Source organism: Geotrypetes seraphini, chromosome 18 (genome assembly GCF_902459505.1).
Source record: "Geotrypetes seraphini chromosome 18, aGeoSer1.1, whole genome shotgun sequence".
In the NCBI taxonomy this organism is placed as follows: Eukaryota; Metazoa; Chordata; class Amphibia; order Gymnophiona; family Dermophiidae; genus Geotrypetes; species Geotrypetes seraphini.
This window is the reverse complement of record NC_047101.1, coordinates 7,840,340-7,863,391: the sequence shown is the minus strand read 5'-3', so window position 1 is coordinate 7,863,391 and position 23,052 is coordinate 7,840,340. Positions and strand designations below refer to the sequence as shown.

The 23,052-nt window shown below is 44.4% G+C and overlaps 1 protein-coding gene across 1 annotated transcript in view; it reads left to right on the top strand.

Annotated features, from left to right (window-relative positions):
- Positions 1 to 198: 198 nt before the first annotated feature.
- Positions 199 to 23,052, top strand: part of HSPA4 (heat shock protein family A (Hsp70) member 4) — a 47,293-nt gene continuing 24,439 nt past the window's right edge. Inside the window, exons 1-11 of the mRNA XM_033927083.1 lie at positions 199 to 726; positions 7,211 to 7,268; positions 8,065 to 8,205; positions 8,391 to 8,513; positions 9,004 to 9,103; positions 9,322 to 9,455; positions 10,017 to 10,261; positions 14,216 to 14,292; positions 15,303 to 15,454; positions 16,869 to 16,975; positions 19,669 to 19,802. Coding sequence (XP_033782974.1) covers positions 620 to 726; positions 7,211 to 7,268; positions 8,065 to 8,205; positions 8,391 to 8,513; positions 9,004 to 9,103; positions 9,322 to 9,455; positions 10,017 to 10,261; positions 14,216 to 14,292; positions 15,303 to 15,454; positions 16,869 to 16,975; positions 19,669 to 19,802 — 1,378 coding nt within the window. The 5' untranslated portion in view covers positions 199 to 619. The remainder of the gene's footprint in view (positions 727 to 7,210; positions 7,269 to 8,064; positions 8,206 to 8,390; positions 8,514 to 9,003; positions 9,104 to 9,321; positions 9,456 to 10,016; positions 10,262 to 14,215; positions 14,293 to 15,302; positions 15,455 to 16,868; positions 16,976 to 19,668; positions 19,803 to 23,052) is intronic.

Sequence of the window (23,052 nt, the reverse complement as noted above, 5' to 3'; positions counted from 1 at the left end):
CCTCAGGTGCAAAGAGCGCACACGCGCGCGCCCGCGCCCCGACGCCACCTCCTCCCCGGCCCCGCCCCCCCCCATCAGACGTTCACTGCGGAAAGATTGCGAAAGCGACGCGGAACTCCCCGCCCCTCTCTCGAGTTTCCCGGGCAACGGCAGCGAGTTGCGTGTGACGTCACCTGCGGCAGATCCCGCGGTTCCCCTCCTAGCCCGTAGAAAGCGACTGGCGAGCGCCTCCAGTCAGTAGTTGGACGCAGGGAAGCCAAGAGCCGGACTGCGGCTCCGCTAGGCGCTCCCCTTCCCCGAGAAAGAGCGCGTGAAGTGATGACGCCAGGGCCTCGCGAGGCTTGACGTCCTCGAGCCCCACCCCCTCCTTGGCTCTGTCACAGAGGCTGCGAGATCTTTCGAGATTTGTGAACAGCAGCGGCCGGTTTTTCTTTTCTTCCCCCTCCCCCCCCCTTCTTCTTCGCGTGCGGCGCCGAGTCGGTTATTCTCTTTCCCCCTCCCCCGGCGCCGCCCCTGCTCTCGCGCCCCGCTGGAGCGGGCACGCTCCGCTTCGTGAGCGCCCCCGCCGCCTAACGGCACCCAGTCCGCCCGCCCCCGCCGCCCTCTCCGCGCAGCCAACATGTCGGTGGTCGGCTTCGACGTCGGTTTCCAGAGCTGCTACGTGGCCGTGGCCCGGGCCGGAGGCATCGAGACCGTCGCCAACGAGTACAGCGACCGCAGCACACCGTGAGTGGCCACTCCCCCCCCCCTCCTCTGGGGCCTCGCGGCCTCCCCGGCTTTCTGGGAGAGGGGTTCGCCCCCCCCCCCCGAGAAACCCGGCGTCCGGTGCTACCTGTAAGGAGGGACCGCAGACTCGTAACGCCTGTTTGGGCTTGTAAGCTCTTCGGAGCGGGGACTGTCTTCGGTAGGGGAAGGGAGTCGGGGCTACCTGGCTGTCGGGCGGCCCGCGTCGGCCTCCAACTTCGGGCCTCCGGGAGCACATTTTTTTTTTCTCCGCCTTTGAATGGCCTTTGTGGTCGTTGCAGACGAGGCCGGGGGGGGGGGGTTTCAAAAGCCAAAGCTATGTGACGCCATGGACGTGACGCTTTCTTCCGATAATGCTCCCGTCAAAGACCCCCGTTTTACGAGATGGAAGCGCTGCATCCTTCGTTCTTCGGGGAAGATCATTCCGAAGGAGCTCTTCCCCCCCCCAAAAAAAAAAAAAAAAAAAAGCCCTGAAAATGTGGCCATAACCGTTTCTTATTCAGACTAAAGGAGCTCTTTTAGTGGACTATAGATTTTTCCTTAGGCTTAGGGCAGTGGTTCTTAACCTTGTTGGAGGTACTGAACCCCACCAGTTTCATATGCGTGTTCACCGAACCCTTCTTTATTGGAAAAATAAAATATGATTTTTACAAATTCAAAACATAGGTGTATACAGTGAGGGAAAAAAAATAATATCAATTTTGAAAACAAAAAAGTTCTCCTATATTTCGAATAATAATAGCATAATAATGAAATTTACTGCAAATCAGTGTGTGACTTCTGCTGTTGATTGATAGATCAAGAAACCGAGTACACGATCAGTCTTGATCAAAATCACTGAATAACTGATAGATGATTGAACGTGACCGAAGCGCTATATGAAGCGCTATATGAGTCGGAGGTCTTTTTTGACCTCCGCCAAACCCGCGAGACTGACTCGCCAAACCCAGGTTAAGAACCACTGGCTTAGGGAGATTAGCAGGGAGCTTTAGTTAACTACAGTAGCTGTAGGAAATTGTAAATGATTATGTTTTTATTTATTCAATTTTCTATACTGTTCTCCCGGGGAGTTCAGAACGGTTTACATCAGGTATTGGAGCATTTTTTCCTTTTCTGTCCTGGTGGGCTCACAATCTTTCTAATGTATCTGGGGCAATACGATTTTGCTAAAATATTTTAGAGGAGAGGGAGGTGCAATGGTTAAAGCTACAGCCTCAGCACCCTGAAGTTGCCGCTCCTTGTGACCCTGGGCAAGTCACTTAATCCAGGTACTAGATTGTGAGTCCACCACAACAGACAGGGAAAAATGCTTGAGTACCTGAATAAATTAATGTAAACTGTTCTGAGCTCCCTTGGGAGAGTGCTATAGAAAATCTAATCTGGCCCTTTTTGGAAGAGAGTGTGGCATGGTGGTTGGAGTTACAGCTTCAGCACCCTGAGTTTGTGGGTTCAAACCACACACTACTCCTTGCGACCCTGGGCAAGTCACTTAATCCTCCACTGTCTCAGGTACATTAGACAGACTGTGAGCCCACCAGGACAGAGAGGAAAATGCTTGCAGTACCTACCTGTATGTAAACTACTTCGAGTGTGGTTGTAAAACTACAAAAAGGTGATATACAAGTCTCAGTCCCTTACTTCATGATATATGTATTGTAAGTTGTAGCTTTTTTTTTTTTTTTTTTTTTTAGATTGTTTGCCTGTTAACCTTTTTTTTTTTAATTTACACATTCTTGGATTTGAAAACTTGCAAGGCCCCCATAGATACATGTTGATAATAGGCATTATTCTAGAATAGTATATACTGTGTTTCCCTGAAAATAAGACACTGTCTTATTAATTTTGGTCTTATTTTCGAGGATGTCTTATTTTTTCATGTACAGTGATCCTCTCCCTTTCTCTCCCCCACATGTGCAGCATCTTTCTTCCTCTCTCACCCATCCCCTTGTGCAGTATCTTTCTATCCCTTCCTCCTATCACTTGTGCAGCAGAATCCTTGCAGCTTCTATCCCTCCCTCCCATCCCTTGCAGTTTCTATCCCTACCTTCCATCCCGGTGTAGCATCTTTCTATCCCCCCTGCCGCCGGGCACCCCCACCGACCCATCTCTCCCTCCCATCCGAACTGCGAGACAGAAATAAATACCTTATAACAAATCGGCAGCGTCGGCAGCAATCTAGACAGGCTACTTCGCAGCTTAGGCCAATCCTCTACTGCATCACTGATGATGTCATGAGCAACACGGCAGAGGAATGGCCCAGGCCATGAAGCAGCCTGTCTAGATTGCTGCCGATGCTGCCAGTTTGTTATAAGGTACATTTATTTCTGTCTCGCGGTTCAGATGGGTGGGGGGAAGCGTGGCACCTGGCGACTAGGGCTTATTTTCGGTGGTAGGGCTTATATTAAGACCTTCCCCAAAAATCATTCTAGGGCTTATTTTCCAGGTAGGTCTTATTTTCGGGGAAACACGGTAAATATTTACAACTAGTTTTTAGTTTTGTTGGGTGACAATGTGGGCTTTCACATTAATTAACCTTTGCCTTTCCAAATAGTGAAGTTTTAAATGGGTTTACCCAGAAAGGAGGGCAGGTGTATTATGAAAAGCATTGCTTTGACTGGGGGATATGCTTTTCTTTTGGGTAAACTGTTGGCATTATACTTGCATGTGTTATCTTATGTTTCCAAAATTATCTGTTGAGCCTTTGTAATAGCTTTATGATCAAAAACCATTTTTATTCTAAGCTATTTAGTATGAGCATCTTGTTTATACTGAGTATTGTCTGTTCATGAGTCATTTCTATTTCACATCTTCACAGAATTCTTTATATCTAGTGTAGAGCCTCTTATTGTTATAAATATTAATTTAAGCAAATTATAGTTCTACGGGTACCTTGGATAAACATAACTTGTGTATGGTCAAAAGCAGGGTGTGTATAGACTACAGTGCTGGGGGGTTTGCGTTTAGGGACTGTGAAAGCTTAGGCTTTATGGTCTCTGTGGTAGAACTTGTGTACTTGGTGCGTGCATTTTAGTCCTTCCAGCAAAGTCACCTATTAGGATGGTGGAATATCCTAAATATTACCTGGTAAAGTACAGAATTACCAGGTTGCTAGAAAAAACCGTATAGAAACTTAGGGGTTCTTTTACTAAGGCGCATCAGCTGTTTTAGCATGCTAGTAAAAGGACTCCTTAATGTTAACTGTTTTCATGCAAGTAGTCGAGTGTAGGCAGAGTAAATAGACTATATGGCCTTTATCTGCTTTCATTTTTCTCTGTTTCTGTATGGATTTTTCAATTGTGCTTGAGTTCTTGATTTCATCATGGAATTGCTTGTTTTTTAATCTCAACTTGGCCTTTTCTGATGCTGCTGATATTTTTGATTTCTACAACAGCTTTAATGTGCCTTTTAATAAAACAGATCTCTTTATCAGGATGAAAAAGGGCAGGTTCTGTGGTTGGCTGCTGCCTGTTAGGAACTGTATAGCAGGAGAAGGCTTACTATGTACCTGGTTAACAAATTTTCTTTAGCATCAGCAGCAGATGAATCCAGAGACTAGTGGGTTGTGTTTGTCTACCAGTAGATGGAGGAGATGGAGAGTATGGAGTATAAGTCTACAGTACTCCTGCGAATGTTGAAAAACCATGAATACAGTTTTTAGCAGGGTAGACATGAGAGGACAGCCGGAGCGCCGGCAAGTGAAGGAAATCACTTGCGGTATGCTCCAACCGCATCTTCCTGTACTAAAGTCGGGCCTCACCAATCAGGACCTGTGTGTCAAAGCAGCTCCTGATTGATGAGGCCTGACTTTAGTACAGGAAGAGGCGGTCGGAGCATACCATGAGCGATTTCCTTCATTTGCCGGCACTCTGGCTGCCCTCTCCTGCCCGGTCATTTGCGGTTGGAAAAGCCTCCTGGCCAACTAATATATTCTCTCTCCCACAGGCAGATGGATGGTAGTTTTATAGCTCCTGGCTGCTACTTCTAGTTTAGCTCTGAGCTCCTGTTGCTTCAGTTGAGCTAAGGGATGTCTAAGCCATGCCAACTTTGGGGGCCACACCTAGGCTCCCCAGGTTCCTTCCCCACCCTCCCTCCTACATTGGAAGGGTATTAGTGTCTCCAAATTTCTCTGCACGGCCAGTGTCCTCAGATGAGTTGTCTCGGGGGGACTTGAAGACTGAGGAGATGCCATTGGGTGAGCCAGATGACCCCACAGCACCACCCCATTAGGCACTTTGGGTGTTTCATAGGGAGGAGCTGGCTGGATTTATTACTAAAACTATCCAGGGCTTGAATATTTCTCATTCAGAGGCGAAGACTTCCACATCCGCTAAAACTCTCATGGCTAGTACCAGGACCCCCCTATCACCAGAATTCTTCTAGTACATGAAGCAATACAAGAATTAATTTCAGCACATTGGTTTACCAGGCGGGGCTGCAAGAGGCAAAAGCCATGGCGCAGCTTTATCCGATGGCTCAAGAAGAGCTGGATAGGTTTAAGCTGCCAAGGGTAGGTGCCCTAGTGGCGGCAGTTACCAAAAAGACCACTCTGCTGGTCGAAGGGATAGAAAATTTGAAACTTAATTGAAAATGTCTTTCAAGGTTTCTCCCCTTACATTGCAAACGGTGTTATGTGGCTCCTGTGCAGCTTGAACATGTATTAAGTGGATCCAACCATTTGGCGTCTCAGCTGCCTGTGGAGTTTCCAGATGTCGAGGCGGGTTTGGCATATCTGGTGGATGGCTTATGATATCATTAGGGCCTTGGCTAAGCAGATGTTGCTGTCGGTTGTTTCTAGAAAGTTCTTATGGCTTTGACACTGGGCAGTGGATGCTTTGTCTAAACGTCTGGTGAGGCTTGAGACCATTTATTTGGTGAGAACTTGGAGACGTTGGTAAGGATTTTGGAGATTCTAAGTCCTTCAAGGTTTCGCAAGCTTGCCCTCGCTTTAGAGGTACAAAGCGATATAGGTCAGGGAAATCTTTGTATAATCAGAAATCTAAGTTTACCCAGAAACATTCCTTTCATTCTGACAAACTGTCTACCTCTCAGGCAGCCTGTACCTCAGCTTCCTGCTCTACGCAATGACGGCTATTGGTTCACTCCGCCAACTGCATTGGGGGATGGCTGTCTTCTCACTTATTGTTGGAGTGTACCAAGAATATGTTAGATTAGTGGGTCCTGGGTATTATTCAAGAAGGTTTCAAGTTAGAATCTGCGATGGGAGAGGGGAACTTTCTTGGTCTCCCCATATGCGAGCTTGGCCAAAAAGGCGGTGGTGCAGCACACACTGAATTCCCTAGAAGCAGTCATTCTGGTTCCTCCTGAGGAGAGAGGTCAGGGAAGATATTTAATTGTCCTGAAGAAGTGGGGCTCTGTCAAACCAGTTCTAAATCTCAAGAAAGTCAATCAGTTTTTGAGGGTCAGACATTTTTGCATGGAAACGTTGAGATCAGTTATTGCAGCGGTGCAACCAGGAGATTTTCTGACAGCTTTCGATTTCAAGGAGATTTACTTGTATATTCCCATCTGGCCTCCGCATCAGAGATTTCTGAGCTTCACCATTCTTGGCCAGCATTTTCAGTTTTGGGCCATGCCATTCAGTCGCGCCACATCTCCCTGTTCTCCAAAAGGATGGTGGTAGCAGCTTTCCTTAGAAGAGAGGGGATCCAAATTCATCCGTATCTAGACTGGTTAATTTGGATGTCTTCACAACAGGAGAGCTGTCGGGTGACAGATCGGGTAATTTTGCTTCTCCAGTTGTTAGGTTGGCTCATCAACTTCTCTAAGAGTTCCCTGAGCCTGTCTCAGACTCTGGAACCATCTGGGTCAGAATTCGTTTTGATATGGCAAAAGAGAAGGCCTGACTTCTGGGATCCAGGTGTAAGAAGTTGAAGTTCAAAGCATTCTCCAGATTCCCATCCTTTAGGTGTGGCATTACACATGCAATTCCTGGGGTCCATGGTCGCAACCCTAGAAGTAGTACTGTGGGTGTGCTTTTGTTTACGAAATGGATGCAAGGGTTTTATTGATCGGTTATAGGGCTGTGGAAACAAAGATAAAGAACACTTGATTTGGTAGGTAACTGCAGAAAAAGAAACTCTAATTTTGTCCATACATATATTCATTCCATACTATTAAGAATATATTTCAACCAATGACTGCAATGTACTTACTGACTTGACTTATCCTGGGCATTGCATGGAATTTTTCTTTTATTTCAAGTGGGGAGGGGCAGCTTCAATATATCATAGGTTGGGTTTGGGTTTTAACTAAGACGAGATCTCATACCTAAACACAAAGCCCTCTGTCTTAATAGTTAGCATAACTTAGTTTAATTACCCAAACATTTGGTCTCCGAGACAGACTTGGCTGAATCAGTGCCTGTATTTCCACTATCTTCTGGGTGATGTTATCTTGTTTTCACTCTTAATTGAGTAAAACTGAGATAGTATTTAATTCATTTTAGGTCGTGCATCTCATTAGGACCTAAGAATCGTTCCATTGGAGCAGCAGCTAAAAGCCAAGTAAGTACAAATTTGTTGTCCTTATATAATTGAATCCCTTCTTAAGCATTTATTCCAGTGCAATAGGTGAGACATTATAGACCAGTGTTCTTCAACCGCCGTTCCACAAAATAATCATTTTATTTCCACTGGTCCATAGGTATCAAAAGGTTGAAGAACACTGTTCTAGACAATAGGGTTATTTCCCTTTAACCACATGGTGCAGAAGGCATCCACTGGATTTTTCACTCTTCCTCTGTAGTACTTCAGTGGGCTGTTTAGCTCCCTCTACAGTTCTTTCCTTTTGCACGCATGGCTGCAGTTGTCTGTTCTGCTCACCCCATTTTATTGTTTTTAACTCAATGTAATTTTGTCCCCTTTTCGGGTATTTCAGTGCTTGGTGCAATTTTGAAGTTCTGCCTGCTTGAATTTTCACAGACTTCAGTCTGTAGCTGACAGACCAATCCCACTGGGTACCTACCTATTAGCCAGCCTGCATAGTTTCTTCTGGAGGTCAGGGCTGTCCCTGAGGTGGTCTCGTCTTCTATTGTTCAGGGGTCAAATGCAGGCTGTTAGGTGCCCTTTGGAGACTCGGCAGGGTTTTTTGCAGGGTGACGGTACATTTGACACACTTTTCAAAAATGCACTATGAGAAAACAAGAACTTCTATTTCCATCATGGTGTAACACCGTGGAAAAAATTTTCTATTTGTGTTAATATGTGCCCATAATATGCCTGTGTAGTTCTTAAAACTGCTTTACATTGTGGACTGTGTAGTAGGCATAATATAATCTCAATTTGTTTGCTTTCCTTGTAGGTAGTTTCAAATGTAAAGAATACACTACAAGGTTTTAAAAGGTTTCATGGCCGTGCGTTTTCAGATTCATTCGTGCAGGCTGAAAAATCCAACCTTGCCTATGAACTTGTGCAGCTGCCAACAGGTTCAACTGGGATTAGGGTGAGTAGAATTATTAGTACAACATAGAAGGACATTGACAAGTGCAGAAACTCAAATGCTGACTGTTGTCACTTGAAGTATCCATTTGATAATTATGCAAGCAAAAAAATATCAGGTATTATATTGGTTTCATTGGTAAATGCATATGTTTTGTTCAATACTTGTTTACACTTTTTCCTATGAAGGTTAGATATTTGGAGGAAGAAAGAAGCTTCACTATCGAGCAGGTGACGGCTATGCTCTTGACCAAACTGAAGGAAACGGCAGAAAGTGCACTTAAAAAACCTGTTGTTGATTGTGTGATTGCTGTAAGTAAGACTTAATTTGGAAAAAGGATGTAAAGAACAGATTGACAAGTAGACCCATATTCAGTTACTATCAGTGTTCTATTTATACCGCATTCAGTGATAGGAGCAGTACTTTAGGTTCCTTTAGTGACAATGAGCTTCAAGTTTCCTCACTTATTGGAGGTTGAAGGGTGGTAGATTTAAGAGTAATATCAGAATATATTTTTTCATGGAGAAGGCGGAAGAGTATCCCAGCCTGGGGGAGGTTATTAGAGTAGAAACAGTGATAGAATTCAAAACTACAAGGTATAAACAGAGGATCTCGGTGATCTTGATACTTTAATAGCCATAGAGAGTTGTAACCTGGGTGGAGAAGCAGATAACTCTTCCTTGTTGGACAAACTGGACGATCCATACAGGTTTTATCTGTTATTTGTTATGTTACTAATGTTTCTAAACTGAGATTGCAGTTTTCTGAATTTGAATTGTATATGAATTGTTTTGCTTCTAGGTTCCCTGCTTTTGTACAGATGCAGAGAGGAGGTCTGTTGTGGATGCAGCACAAATTGCTGGTCTGAATTGCCTGCGATTGATTAATGAAACTACTGCAGGTGAGATTTAATATTGTACAGACACTAGCACAAACTTCGAATTAAGTAAAGAAGCATTTTCTGTACTGGTTAATTCATAGAGCACAAGTCAAGATGTTTTCTCAAATAGACTTTTAAATCTTTATGATATAATATAAGATTGACTCAAATCTGAATAGTCTGAAGGAATTCTGCACGATTTTTGTTTTGCATACTTTCAACCATTTTTCTGTTTGTAGTTGCACTTGCATATGGAATCTACAAACAGGATCTTCCTGCACCAGAAGAGAAACCACGAATTGTGGTTTTTGTTGACCTGGGGCATTCTGCGTATCAAGTTTCTGTGTGCGCATTTAACAAAGGGAAACTAAAAGTAAGTACAAATATATTTTCATGGTACATAAAAAGATACTTAAAAGGTGGTGGGTGGTGGTGTGTTTTATTTTTTTTTTTATAAGTATGAAAGTGAGTGGAGTGGAGCAGGCATAAGGCCAGTGATCAAAACTCCTACTGTCAGTTGGAGGCCTTAACATTTTTCTCTTATGCTCTCTGCATCTGAAGAAGACAGAACCATTTTTTTTTTTTTTTTTTAAACTACCACAAACACTAGATCAGCTTTTGTCTGCCTTGCTCTAGCTGCGCACATACTAAATGACATACCATTCCTCAAGTAACCACAATGCATTTATTGGGTATAATATTACTCTATATTACCATCATTTAAAACGCAGACATCCTCAGTTGTTTAAAATTGTTTCTATAATTCACGACGTATTTGTTCACGACAATCTTCATTCTTCAGTAATAAATGTCCTAATTCACACTTTTGTCATCAGATTACTGTAATTTATTATATATAACGTGTTCAGTCTTTGCAATTGGTGATCATATTTTGTACTGTGTTTAACCTAGTACTGTGTGTTGAAAATTTTAGGTCCTTGCTACTGCTTTCGACCCTAATCTTGGAGGCAGAAAGTTTGATGAAATATTAGTTAGTTATTTTTGTGAAGAATTTGGAAAGAAATACAAGCTGGATATAAAATCCAAGATTCGTCCTTTGCTGAGGCTCACCCAAGAGTGTGAAAAACTAAAGAAGCTGATGAGTGCAAATGCTTCTGACCTGCCAATGAACATAGAATGTTTCATGAATGACATTGATGTATCTGGATCAATGAACAGGTATTAAGTTCCATTCATGTTCAGTATTAAACATGCTAACCCTCTTCATGACTTTTAAAATAGGGCTTCAGTGAACATAGAAGGATGGTAGTGTGTAGAAAGTAATATTGAATTTCACTGTTTACTGATGACATTGACAGTGATCCATCCTGCTAGAGTTGCTCTCTATAATACCTCAGAGAGCTCAAAGTGCCCAGCGACATGTGTGATTTTTAAAGTTTAACTTTAGCAAGCCTGAACTATGAATAAAACTGAACCCATAAGTTCAGAGAACAGAACATAATTTGGGAAAAACTGGTTAGGGGTAAGTTTTCTGACAGTGGTATATAGGTAGGCTCAAGATGAGATTTTTGCCTAATTCCTTTACATTTGTCAAACCCTTCCCACTGTCTGTACTGAAAATTGAGTGCCTTGAGTAGGACAATGTACACTTCTCCCTCTGTATTCGCTCTGATAGGGGATTAAAAGAACCGCAAATACAGAAAAATCGCGAATAACTTTTTCATATGTTGTTCGCTGTTTACTATTAAAAACTATATCATGAATATGGTGAAACCGCGAATAACATGATGGGAGACCTGGCCTGTTCCTGAAGGAGAGGCAAAGTATGTTGAAGAAAGTGCTGGGAATTGGCAATTTTCTCTGTAAACGCTTGGAATCAGCGATTTCTCTATGCAAACTTGTGTAATTTGGGGGGAGGAACCAGCAAGCTAAAAACCGCGATTGCAGAAACCTTGAATACGGAGGGAGAAGTGTATTCTTATATTTGGGGGGAAAGTACTGATAACACTGGACAACAATTTTTTCCAAAAGTTTTGCTTCCTTAAAACAAACTGGTGATTAAGATAGACCCTTTCAAAATAAACACAAATATAATTTCCCACTGACTGTATCATGTAGGAATTTTGAGAAACGTGGTGGTATATTTAATTGACTATATTACATGTTATATAACTTGTTTCCCTCCAAACATTGTTCCATCTCCCTCCTCCCCTTCTTATCCAAGTTACTTGAACGTGCTGTTCACCACTGTTGTCTGGATTTCCCCTCATCCCATGATATTCTGGACCCGCTGCGTTCCATGGACTATGCCTTTATTAAAGTTTCTAGTGACCTGTTCAAAGGGCCAGATCAAAGGTCCTCCACTATATTCTCATCCTTCTCGATCTGTCTGCCGCCTTTGATATTGTTGTTCAGCACCTACTCCTTGATATGCTGTCCTTGTTGGGATTCCAGGGTTCTGTCCTCTCCTGGTTTTTTTTCCTATCTCTTCCCTCGCACCTTTAGTGTATGCAATGGTGGTTCCTCCTCCATAACCTTCCTGCTATCGATTAGTGTACTCCTAACTGGTATTCCACAGTGCAATCTGTACAAAACTGCTGCATGACTCATGCTCATGTCACCCCTCTCTTTAAGTTAACTTTACTGGCTCCCTATCTGCCATCCCATACAGTTCAAAATCCTATTGCTGACAAGTGTGTTAATTCTACTGCCCCTCAATATTTCTCCTCACTTCTCTCAGGTAAGTTACTCCTAACGTTACCCTTCTCTTCCACTGCCAATTCCAGATTGGTTCCTTTCATCTAGCTGCCCCCTATGCCTGGAATAAACTACCCGAGTTTGTCCATCAAGCCCCTTCCCTTGTTTAAAACAGACTGAAAACCCACCTTTTTGATATAGCTTTCAATCCTTAACCCTACTCCTCTGCTCTCCAACCCAGCCCGCTGATTAACCGTTCCCCTTAAATGTATCCATGACATCCTGTTTGTCTTGCCTGTTTAGATTGTAAGCTCTTTCGAGCAGGGACTGTTTTCTTATTCTGTGTGTCTCTGTGCAGCACTGTGTGCTTCTGGTAGCACTATAGAAATAATTATTATTAGTAGTAGGTTTGTGCTGGATGGGTGCCCAAAGAGCACCCTTGCACCACGTGCCACACAGCACATGAAGGGGGCGGGAGCGGTCAGCTTAGCTTCCCCTTTGCTCTCTAGGGCCGAAGAATGGGCGGGTATCCCAGTGGTTGGGGCTAAATTTCTTCTAGAGCCCCAAAATGATGGGCGTCCTAAACACGGGCACGGAGGCAGAGGAGCCCAAGAGACGTAAGCTGGAGTCCTCGACTGGAGATTCAATGCTGCCTAATACAGCATTTTCTCTGGAGTCTGATGTGGAAAGCCTTTCATGGCAGCCAAACTTCCAAAGGAAATTCTGGCAATGCACCTGAAGGGGACACGAGAGGACGGGGGCTTCCAGGGTGCATCCACCTTGCTGTCTTGAGGCTGATCAGGATCTAGTTTTCTGAGGGAGAATCAGAGGATGAAGTCTCTTAATATGCCCTTTACTGTCTCAAGAGTGTACCCTCCCTGTTGGGAGATACAGGATTGCAGACAGTTTTGTGTGCATTAGATTCAGTGGTGATCCCTTGGTCCTCCATCTGTTCAAACTCTCAGCTCTGTTGGATCTTATTACTGATTCTCTGTAGTTCAACTTGGACTCCCAGCAGGTCCCTGCTGCTCCCTGCTCTTTATGAGTGGAGTGAGATCACAGTCGTCTTTGTTTCTTGGCATCCTGATATCAATGCATTGGTCATGGAGCATTGGGATGCTCCTGAAGGGTCCCTTAAAGTAGCCAGGACAATGGTTCATCTGTATCTGATGGCACAAGTGACGCTTACTGTTCACTCAGCCCAAGGTGGATTCCTTGGTAGTACAGGTTACCAAACGTATGTCCCTGCCAAGTGAGGGAGGCATGGTGTTAAAGGATATGCAGGATCGCAGAGTGGATGTGATTCTCAAGACAGTTCAAGGCTTTGGCCTTAGGAACCAAAGCGGCCACAGGAGCTTTTGTGATGCATACCTGTTGTACCAGATTGTGGAATTTTGAGCTGGCGTGCGGAAAGCCTTTGCCCCAACTCGTTTTGGCAGGGTGGATTATGTGACAAATACTCTTTATTACGACAGTCGTGAGCAAAGTTTCTGCTTAAGAATATAAGAATTGCCGCTGTTGGGTCAGACCATCGTGCCCAGCAGCCCTCTCAAGTGGCGGCCCTTGGTCAAAGACTATAAGAACATAAGAGACTAGAATGCCCTGGATCAGGCGATGGACTGGTGATTCCACCTCCAAAACTACTCTCAGCAGATTTCCTTTCAAAGGACTGAACAATCTCACAACCAGTGTAGCAGATCTTTGACCAAAATGTCTGCCGACAACAGACCAGAACCTCTATAGCAAGGGTGTCAAACTCAGGCCCGCGGTTTCCGTTGCCATGTTTGTTTTTCATGTTTTAATTGTTCAATGGCAGCATTTAACATGTTCATTATATTTTCAGTACAGATCACTATTCATGCTATTCTATATAGTGGTTTAGCAATGTTACTTTCATACCATCAGAGCAGAACAGAATTGTTCAGGGAGTTTCCCCATACCCCTCCTTCACAGGTGTTTCTAGAAGGGGCTGTTGCCTGCCTTGGAACAAACAGAAGGGGGCAGCAGAGCTCTTTGGTGAAGTAGGAGGGATTCAAATGCTGGTGTGGATTCCTTCTGCAAGGCTCATGAGCACTAAAATATTACCCGCTGGTCCAGAATGACACACCTATCTACTAGAAAAGATATTAGTAAAGTAAGAACCTAATTTCTTTTTCTGACATCATTACAAATCTGACTATTTTAGCACATTGATATCACAAGACAAAGCTTCCCAAACTCTGAATTGGGACCCCTTTTGGGGTCATAACCTAGGTGGGCTCTCCATAGGTGTGTTGTTATTCTCCACCTCCAGGGGGTCTCACAATTTTATTTGGCCTCAAATTATGGCGACACAGGCACAAAAAGATTGGGAAGCACTGCCTTGGGAAGTGATAAGGCCAGTTGGGAGGGTGCATATGCTAAAGCACAGTATGCTCTGTATCTTTCAAGTTCTGTCTACATTCGCTTTAAATTATGTAATTTGATTTGTTTAAGGGGTCATTTTGAGGAGATGTGTGATGGTCTCTTAGCCAGAGTGGAACCACCTCTTCGTAATGTTTTGGAACAAGCCAGTAAGTGCCTATGGAAGATTTTATGTTTGAGGGAATAATAATATGCAGTCTTAGCATATTTGGCACTAAAATCAGAAACATCTTTGACTTGATTCAAGCAGTGCTTAGTGAGACATGCATTGCAAGAGATGGCTGCGTTCATTCAGTTAAAACTAATCTGTGGGTTGGCCATGTGACTTGAGCACTGCAGCACTGGGAATCTAGGTTCAGAATTCAGCCCTTAAGACTGAAATTTCATGAGCTGTTCCGGCATACCACTTTATGGAGGGGAAGATGGCAGCTATTATTGTTGAGAGGAAGAAATGGGGGTTAAAATCTGTGTGAATTTTTAAAAGCCACTATTAGTCTTATTCCAGGACAAGCAGGCAGTATACACCCAAATATTGATGACATCATCCTCAGAGCCCAGTACGGACAGTGCAAATATGTACTGTCACTTTAAAGTTTTTGTTTAAATCTTCATTGATTTTCCAAAGTTAACAAAAATGCAGTTCAGTATCTACACAAACAACATTAATCATATATGCATTTATAATCAATCAAAATCCCCACAACAACAAAAAAAAACCCCACCCAACCAATACCTTTCAAGAGAATGAAACCATGTCCTCTTGTCTGTGTCACATTGGACATTGTAAATAATTTTTTTTCCTGCTCTATTTTGTCAATTCCTTTTAGTATTTTTGAAAGTCTCGATCATATCCCCTCGCAGTCTCCTTTTCTCAAGGGAGAACAATCCCAGTCTCTTAAGTCGTTCCTCATATTCCAAAACATTACTAATAAAATATACAGCACTTGACATTCTTGTACATATAATCCATTAAAGTAGAAATTATAACCCTTTCCCCCCACCCAACAATTCTTCAACAGAAATCCAATCATTAAATAAAAATATTAATCATCCAATTTCCCCCCTCCCCCCTAGAACCTAATTGTCTGATATTAGAAAAACTGCTCTGTAATATTTGGAATCTAGTGTAAATGATTCTGTCTGCTGTTTTTTTATGTAGAGTTAAAGAAGGAAGATATTTATGCAGTTGAAATTATTGGTGGTGCCACACGTATTCCTGCTGTGAAAGAGAGAATTATGAAATTCTTTTCCAAAGAACTTAGTACAACATTGAATGCAGATGAAGCTGTTGCTCGAGGCTGTGCATTGCAGGTTAGAAGTCTACTGTATTTCATTCAGTATGCAGTCTGAGAAACTTAGTGTGCTTAAATATTGGAAAAGTGCTCATCTTCCTGATGCATACAGGATATACAACATTAGTGTCCTGTCTATGCTTAAACAAATTGGGGATGGGGGGTGGGCATAACACTTTTTTAATATGTAGTAGCTTAGTAAATGTTGGTAATGACTTGTTGGTTTAGTTGCTGCTACCTATAATCACAGCTGTCTTCATCTTTTCATTCCCTTGCAACTGCTTTTTCATATCTGTCCTAATAGTTTCTGAATTCCATTGCCATTTTGATTACAAAAACAGCAAAAAGCGGAGATACCCAGGGGGATGTCACTGGCACCACATTGTTAATTTTGTTGATGATGCACATGGCCATGTTTTGGAAAGTGTCTGCCTGTGTCAGGGATCCTTGTTTTCCAATGTGAGTAAACACAATTGTTCACAAACCTTAGCTTCTCGTATTTTGTTGATCCAACCATATGCCATGGCATTGAAATGTTCTTCACAAAGCTTTTTTTACTTTACTTTGTAGACCATGAATGAGTGAGTTTGTGGCGATGCGAGAATGACTGACTGAGTTTTTATTTCTGTGCCATTTTGAATGGTGTAGCAGTGTAATGTTAGATCAACGGATTATGAGAGGCTAAGGTTTTTGAAGCTTCGTATTGTGCCTCTTTAGGCCTTTTTCTTTAATAGAAAATGCCACATTGCAATCTGAAGCTTTCTAGGCCTTTTTAAAATTTTAAATAGACCATAAAACAAGAAACATTGTTCTAACGTAAAAGCTGATAGCTGAGCACATTGACTTTTCTGGCTAAGTTTTACAGGTCAGCCTAGACCAGAGGTGTCCAACCTGCGGCCCCGTGAAGTATTTTGTGTGGCCACGCTCAAGGGCGATGCAGTGTTTTCCTCTGCTGCCCCCGGGTGTTTACCGGCTAGCTGGCTCCCTCCTCTGTCTTGCTGCAGCATTTGCGTGTTTATGCAGCCCTAGAAACATTTTTTTCAGTCAATGCGGCCCAGGGAAGTCAAAAGGTTGGACTCCCCTGGCCTAGACGATTTTAATTCTTGAAGCTGGTGTAAATTTTTAGAGACGCTGCAAATGTATATTCCATCTTCCAGAATTAGATTGACTTGGGGGATTATTTGGTCACTGAAACCTTTAGTAGTGCTGACCATAGACATTCCTGTTAAATAGTAGCAAATATTTATAGAATACAGATCCCAAGTTGCAATCCTAAAGAGTGTGGTGATTTATGGTAAAGAATTATTTCTTAGTGGTCATTTTTCCAAAACAGATATTTAATTCAAACCCCTCATCCAATTCTAATGTGAATTTTAAATGTTAATTCTAATATTGTAGTTCATTGTAAACATTACCTTGTGTTTCGCTTACAGTGTGCAATTTTATCCCCCGCTTTTAAAGTGAGAGAGTTTTCAATCACTGATTTGGTGCCATACCCAATTTCTCTGAAATGGAATTCACCAGCAGAGGAAGGATTAAGGTATGTTTACTTTGTTAGATTGAGTAGACAGAATTGCTTAAACTAAGCAGTGAAGCCTGTGATTTGAAATGTTCAGTAGCCCAGGGATTTGGTGTCAATATGCAAGAAACTTCAATTTGTCCAAGTTTATAGCTTCTGCTGCTCAGCAGGGGTTGGGGATGCTGCTTGCCCTGGGTTCAGTAGCATGGAATGTTGCTACTATTTGGGTTTCTGCTAGGTACTTGTAACCTGGGTTAGACACTGTAGAAACAGGATATTGAGCTAGATGGACATTGATCTGACCCACTATGGTTGTTCTTAACTTTCAAAATTCATTCTGTTTTCAAGGAGAGATGGGCAAGATTTAAAAAACCCAACCCTCTGGAATGTAAGCTTTACTATGAATTCTTGTATAATCCCACTTTCTTCCGGGACCAGTGGGTTATTTTCGTCTACCCACCAGGTAGACCAGGACTTTGTAGGAAGCCTCAAATTCAGAGACTTAACCCTTCCCCCTCATACCTCATCACTGTGCCAGTGCCTCAGTTCCCCAGTCTTTTCTTCTTACAAACCAGGCTGTAGGAGCTTATCTGTGAGCGTAGAGGCTCAGCTTCTCTTCTGGTGGGCGGAGAAACACCTTGTGGTGCTGTCAGTGGAGTGGACAACATTCAAGCAGACCTTCATCAGACACTGGAGAATGGTCCCTGTTCCAAAGAGCATTCAAGTGCATAGTAGATCAGTGGGGGTGTTCCACGTTCAACCTCATAGCGATTGTGACCAACAAGAAAGCCAAGGGCTGGGAAAGTCCAATCTTTTTTTTATTTATGTTTTTTTTTTTTGAGGAGGAATATGAGTTAACTGCTTGAGATGCTTATTATACCCAATTACGCTTGTTTTTACACAACAAAGCTATTTGGGATTTCAGTTTGGGTGAAACCTTTGTGGAATGGGCTATACAATCTGGTGTCGGTAAGGGGTAGTATTTTGAGGCTTTATCAAGCCTTATTGCAGGAAGCGCCCCAAGATCCTTATAAGGAGACCTGGGAGAGGGTGTTTTGGGGGGGTCTCTTGTGTAGGAAAGGCCTGGTAAAAGCTGTATAAAATATTTCATTTGTCTGTCTTCTATAGCATAGTGGAAAATGGGTTTAAGATGTATTATCTGGTATTACACCCCGGCTCACTTGGCTTACATGTTTAAGGGGGGGTAACGCGCTCTGTTGGAGAAACAGTGAGCAGACGGGGGATTTTATCCACATGTGGCCATGTCCGGTTATAAGATCCTTTTGGCAAATGGTGGGCAAATTAGTGGTATATATTTCTCAGTGCCCTTTATTGATGGGTGGTTGTTTATTGAATGTCCCTTTGCCTGGTCATACTCCCCCATGCAGAAATTGGCGACTTACATCTTCACTGCTGCTAGATTGGTTCTGGCAGCGAGTTGGAAGAATCCAGTGCCACCTGGGCGATCTGTACTATGTGCCAAACTGGATTATATTCAGCTTATGACCAAATTAACAGCACTACGGGGTAAGGGTCTGGTGGCTTATCATAAAATTTGGGACCCCTACATGGACTGGAGAATGCGATCTCATGATTTTGGTGCTTTTTTGCCTTTTCTTTTTGCTGGGGAGTATAAATAGTGTTGTTGTTGCACTGATGTCTGGTTCATCTGTAGCTGGTGAACTGTGGGGCTAGTACCGGTTATCTGTTCTGTACCTTCTCCAACATATGTGCTTGGTTTTGCACTGTTCTTATTCAATGCAATTTGCATATATTTCTGGATTTGAACAAGCTTATAGTTTTAAGTTCCTGCTTGGCTATTAGTCAGACTGAATCTGAGGGACTGCACAGCCCACTTGTACTGTACGAATTTAGTGTGTTCTGAATCTCCACCTACTGACAGATTAGCATAAACCCATCCGTCTGTGCCGGTCTGGAGGGACTAAAAGAAACTTAGCAGGTAAGAACCTAATTTCTCCTTATAAGTGGTCTGTTTCTATAAAAATTCATTACTGTATTTTTCGCTCTATAAGATGCACTTTTTCTTCCCCCCAAAAGTGGATGTCTTATGAAGTGAATACCTTCCCCCCCCCCCCCCCCCGAACCTTAATTTCAGCCTCCTGCCCTTCCTTCTGGCTGACTCCCAAGTGGCAGCATCAGTCAGAGCAGTGCAGAAGGCAGGCGCAAGCACTTCACTTCCTGCCTCATGAGAACTGCCGGCAGCCATTCATGGAGTGGCTCGGGACAAGGCAGGAAGCGAAAAGCTTGCGCCTGTCTTCTGCGCTGCTCTGACTCTGCTGCTGCTTGGAAGTCAGCCAGAAGGAAGAGACAGGAGGCTGAAAGCTCCTGCCCTACAGCGCTGGACCGCCAGAGGAATTAAGGTAAGGGGGGGCCCTGCCTTCCTACTTGCCTCGGGGTGGGGGGCCATACCTGCCCTGTGCCCTGTCCTGGCCTACCACTAGACCACCAGAGGGGGGGACAGGGTGCAGAGCCTGGCAGGGAGTGTGGGGTTGGGTGCAGAGCCTGGCAGGGAGAATTTGGTTCAGAATGTGTGTGGTTTTTTTTCCTTGTTTTCATCCTCTAAATCTAGGGTGCATCTTAAGGTCAGGTGTGTCGTATGGAGCGAAAAATACGGTACATATGAAATGAGAGGGAAATGCTGTTAAATTTCTGCAGCCTGATAGCTAAGACTAACTTTTTTTTTTAATTTAAAGTGATTGTGAGGTCTTCCCAAAAAACCATGCAGCACCATTCTCGAAAGTTCTCACATTCTACAGGAAAGAGCCATTTAGTCTTGAGGCATATTACAATTCTCCAAAGGAATTGCCCTATCCAGACCCTGCAATAGGTAATGAAATCTTGGTTTTCTCTGGTTTATGTATATTTTCCTCTGGGACAATGTATGTTTCAAATATGCAAATTTAGTTATGATTGGTACAGCTTTAATTAAGGAATACATAAACTTCAACAACGTTTTTTTTGAAGTTTATGTATTTCTTAATTAAAGCTGTACCAAGCATAGAATTTTTATGTTTTCAGGCGGACTTTCTGGGACATCAGGCCGCACACTGGTATAAAACTATTAGTGAATTGGTTTAAAAAAAGCCTAAAAATACTCTTAAGGATATTTGGAGCATTGAGATTAAGCATGATATTTCAGCATCTCAATGGCCACAAATTTGGTCTTGGAGAATGAGATGTACAATGTCAGCGTCTATGAAACAAACTTGGTTTTTTTTTTGTTACATAGAGCTTTTTGGACCCCAGTTAGATTGCAAAAGTTAAATAGTTCTTTGTCTAATAGATGCTGGCATTGTAATCTGGATATAGGGACTTTAGATCATCTTTTGTTCTATTGTCCCCATATCTTAGCCTTTTGGAACTCAATCTGGGATCAAGTAAATTGTTTATTGGAAAATCACGTAGCATTAACTTATGATACTGTACTTTTTGGTATGTCTATGAGAAAAAAGAGTCAGATATCAATGTGTAATAACAAACTTTTATTGATTTTGACCGGAGTAGCCATTCAACATATTACTAATAACTGGAAAGACCATAGTAGGCTCAATTTTAAATTTTGGTGGAATTCAGTTTGCCACATATACAGAATGGAAAGATCAATAGCGGTGCAAAATGGAAATTATAAAAACTTCATTAAAATTGGGAACCATTAACGTCCTTTTGTCATGATTGATGCCATTTTCCTAATATTTCTATATTTAATATGTAAGATAAGGGTGGGGTGGGGGGAGGGTTTCTATTACATGTAAAATAAAAATTGCTAAAAGGATTTCAGGATGGGAGAGGGAGGGTTATATTTACAACTATAAGTTATAATGATAAGATGTACAAGTGGTTAAATCTATGTTATCCAAGGACAAGCAGGCATGATATTCTCATATGTGGATGACGTCAACTACGGAGGCCCAGCGCGGACAGCTTTTCAAGCAAACTTGATTGAAGTTTCAAGTTTGCTACACTGCACCACGCATGTGCATGCCTTCTTGCTCACTAGAGGGCGCATCCCCACCTCGTGGTCCTCAGTTCAGTTTTTTCCGCGGAGCCAGAAGCCCTGTGGAAAGTGAGCTCTGTTAGTTTTGCCTTCTGTTACCGCGTCTGGGTGATATCGCTCGGTCGCTGTGCTTTAATTAATTTTGTTAAAAAAACAACAAAAAAACAACTTTTTCAACCGACTTCGGTCGGCTCCGGGGGCCCCCGTGAGCCGCGGCCGCGGGCCGTTGTTGCTTTTCGGCCATTTCGGTTTTCATGTCCTGTCCCTTGACGGGTTTTAAGAAGTGCACCCAGTGTGATCGGTTGCTTTCTATTACCGATCCTCACTGGTGGTGCTTGCTCTGTTTGGGGCCCGAGCATCCGACAGACTCTTGTGAGAGGTGCTCGACCTTCCAGGCCAGAGCGCTCCGCCGACGCCGTGCCAGGATGGCGGAGCTTTTCGCGGTCGACTCCGCGGTGGGGAAGGCCTCGACGTCAGCCCCGGCCTTGACCTCGGGATCCTCGACCTCGCCGCGTCCCTCGACTTCATCGAAGCCTGCTGCCCCGGCTAAGTCTACCTCGGGTAAGTCCCCGCTTCCATCCTCAGCCCCAGGATCGACGAAGAAGCCATCCTCGGGCTCCTCGACAGCGGGTGGGTCGTCCTCGGCCCAACCCAGGGTAGCCAAACCTAGTGCCCCGAGGGAATACTCGAGACCGAGGTCGCCCTCCAGGGAGCACCCCCCGGCCTCGGATCTACCGGCCATGATGGGGATCCCGGCCTTCCAGGACTTGCTCCGAGCACTGATTACCTCGGAGCTGTCCGGAGCCATCGAGTAGTTGCAGCAGGCTTCGGCCTCGACTGCACCGGTCTCGACGGCCCAGGCCTTGGTCTCGGTACCCTCGACTTCGGGGGCCGGGACGGCTCCGACCTTGCCCTTGACTTCGGCCTCGGGGGCCCAGCCTGAGAGGAGCGTAAGGCCTCGGGACAAGGTGCGCCGGGTGAGGAGGATATCGTCGTCCTCTTCTTCGAGGTCCTCCCGGGGCTCCTCGCCCTCGGGCCGGCCTTGGGCGAGGCGTCGTCCGAGGAAGCCCAAACGTTCTCGGGGTTCTCCTCGACGTGGTCGCTCTTCGCCGCTCGGGGGCGAGGCGCTACGTGTCTCGGAGCTCCGCCTCGACAACCCACGTCTGTTGCGTTCCCCCGCGAGGGGGGGTTCGCGAGACTCCGAGACGGATGGGGCGTACCTCGGTGCCTCAGACCCCGGGAGCTTCCCCCAAGGGCTCTTCGGGGCGTAGGCGTTCCCCGACCCCTTCAAGGTCGCTGGATGTGGCCTCCTGGGGATCGGGGTCGAGCAGGGAACCGCGGTATTCCCGCGAGGCTTCCCCCTTCTGTTCGGCGGGGAGGTCACGAACCCCCTCACCGCCCGCCAGAACATCCTCCTTCTCCAGGTTCGTGCAGGATATGGCACGAGCCTTGGGTCTAGACTTAATGGCGGGTTCGCAATATACTAAGGAGTTCCTGGAGGAGCAAGACCTTCCCACTCCCCCGAGGGAAACTCCTCGCCTTCCTCTGAATAAGGTCCTACAACAAACCTTCCTCAAGAACTTGGACTCCCCTCTTACAGTCACTGCGGTGCCGTCTAAGATGGAGTCCAAGTACCGGACCATCCCATCTAAAGGGTTCGATAAACCTCAACTCTCGCACCAGTCGTTGCTCGTGGAGTCGGCGCTAAAAAAGACGCAACCCTCCAGAGTCTAGGTGGCGGTCCCGCCCGGAAGGGAAGGTCGGACCCTGGACAAGTTTGGTCGTCGCCTCTATTCTAATTCCCTCATGGCGACCAGGGTCCTAAATTACGCATTTACTTTTTCATCCTATCTGCGTAGCATGGTGAAGGACTTGCCTCAATATCAGCAGGTCATGCCTGATTCCCATCGAGAGGGGTTCGCCACGTTCATGTCCAACTTGTCTCAATTGCGGCTGTACCTGTTCCACGCTGTGTACGACGCATTTGAGCTCGCTTCGAGGGTGTCGGCATTTGCGGTGGCTATGCGCCGGCTGGCATGGCTCCGTACCCTCGATATGGATTCTAACCTGCAGGAACGCCTGG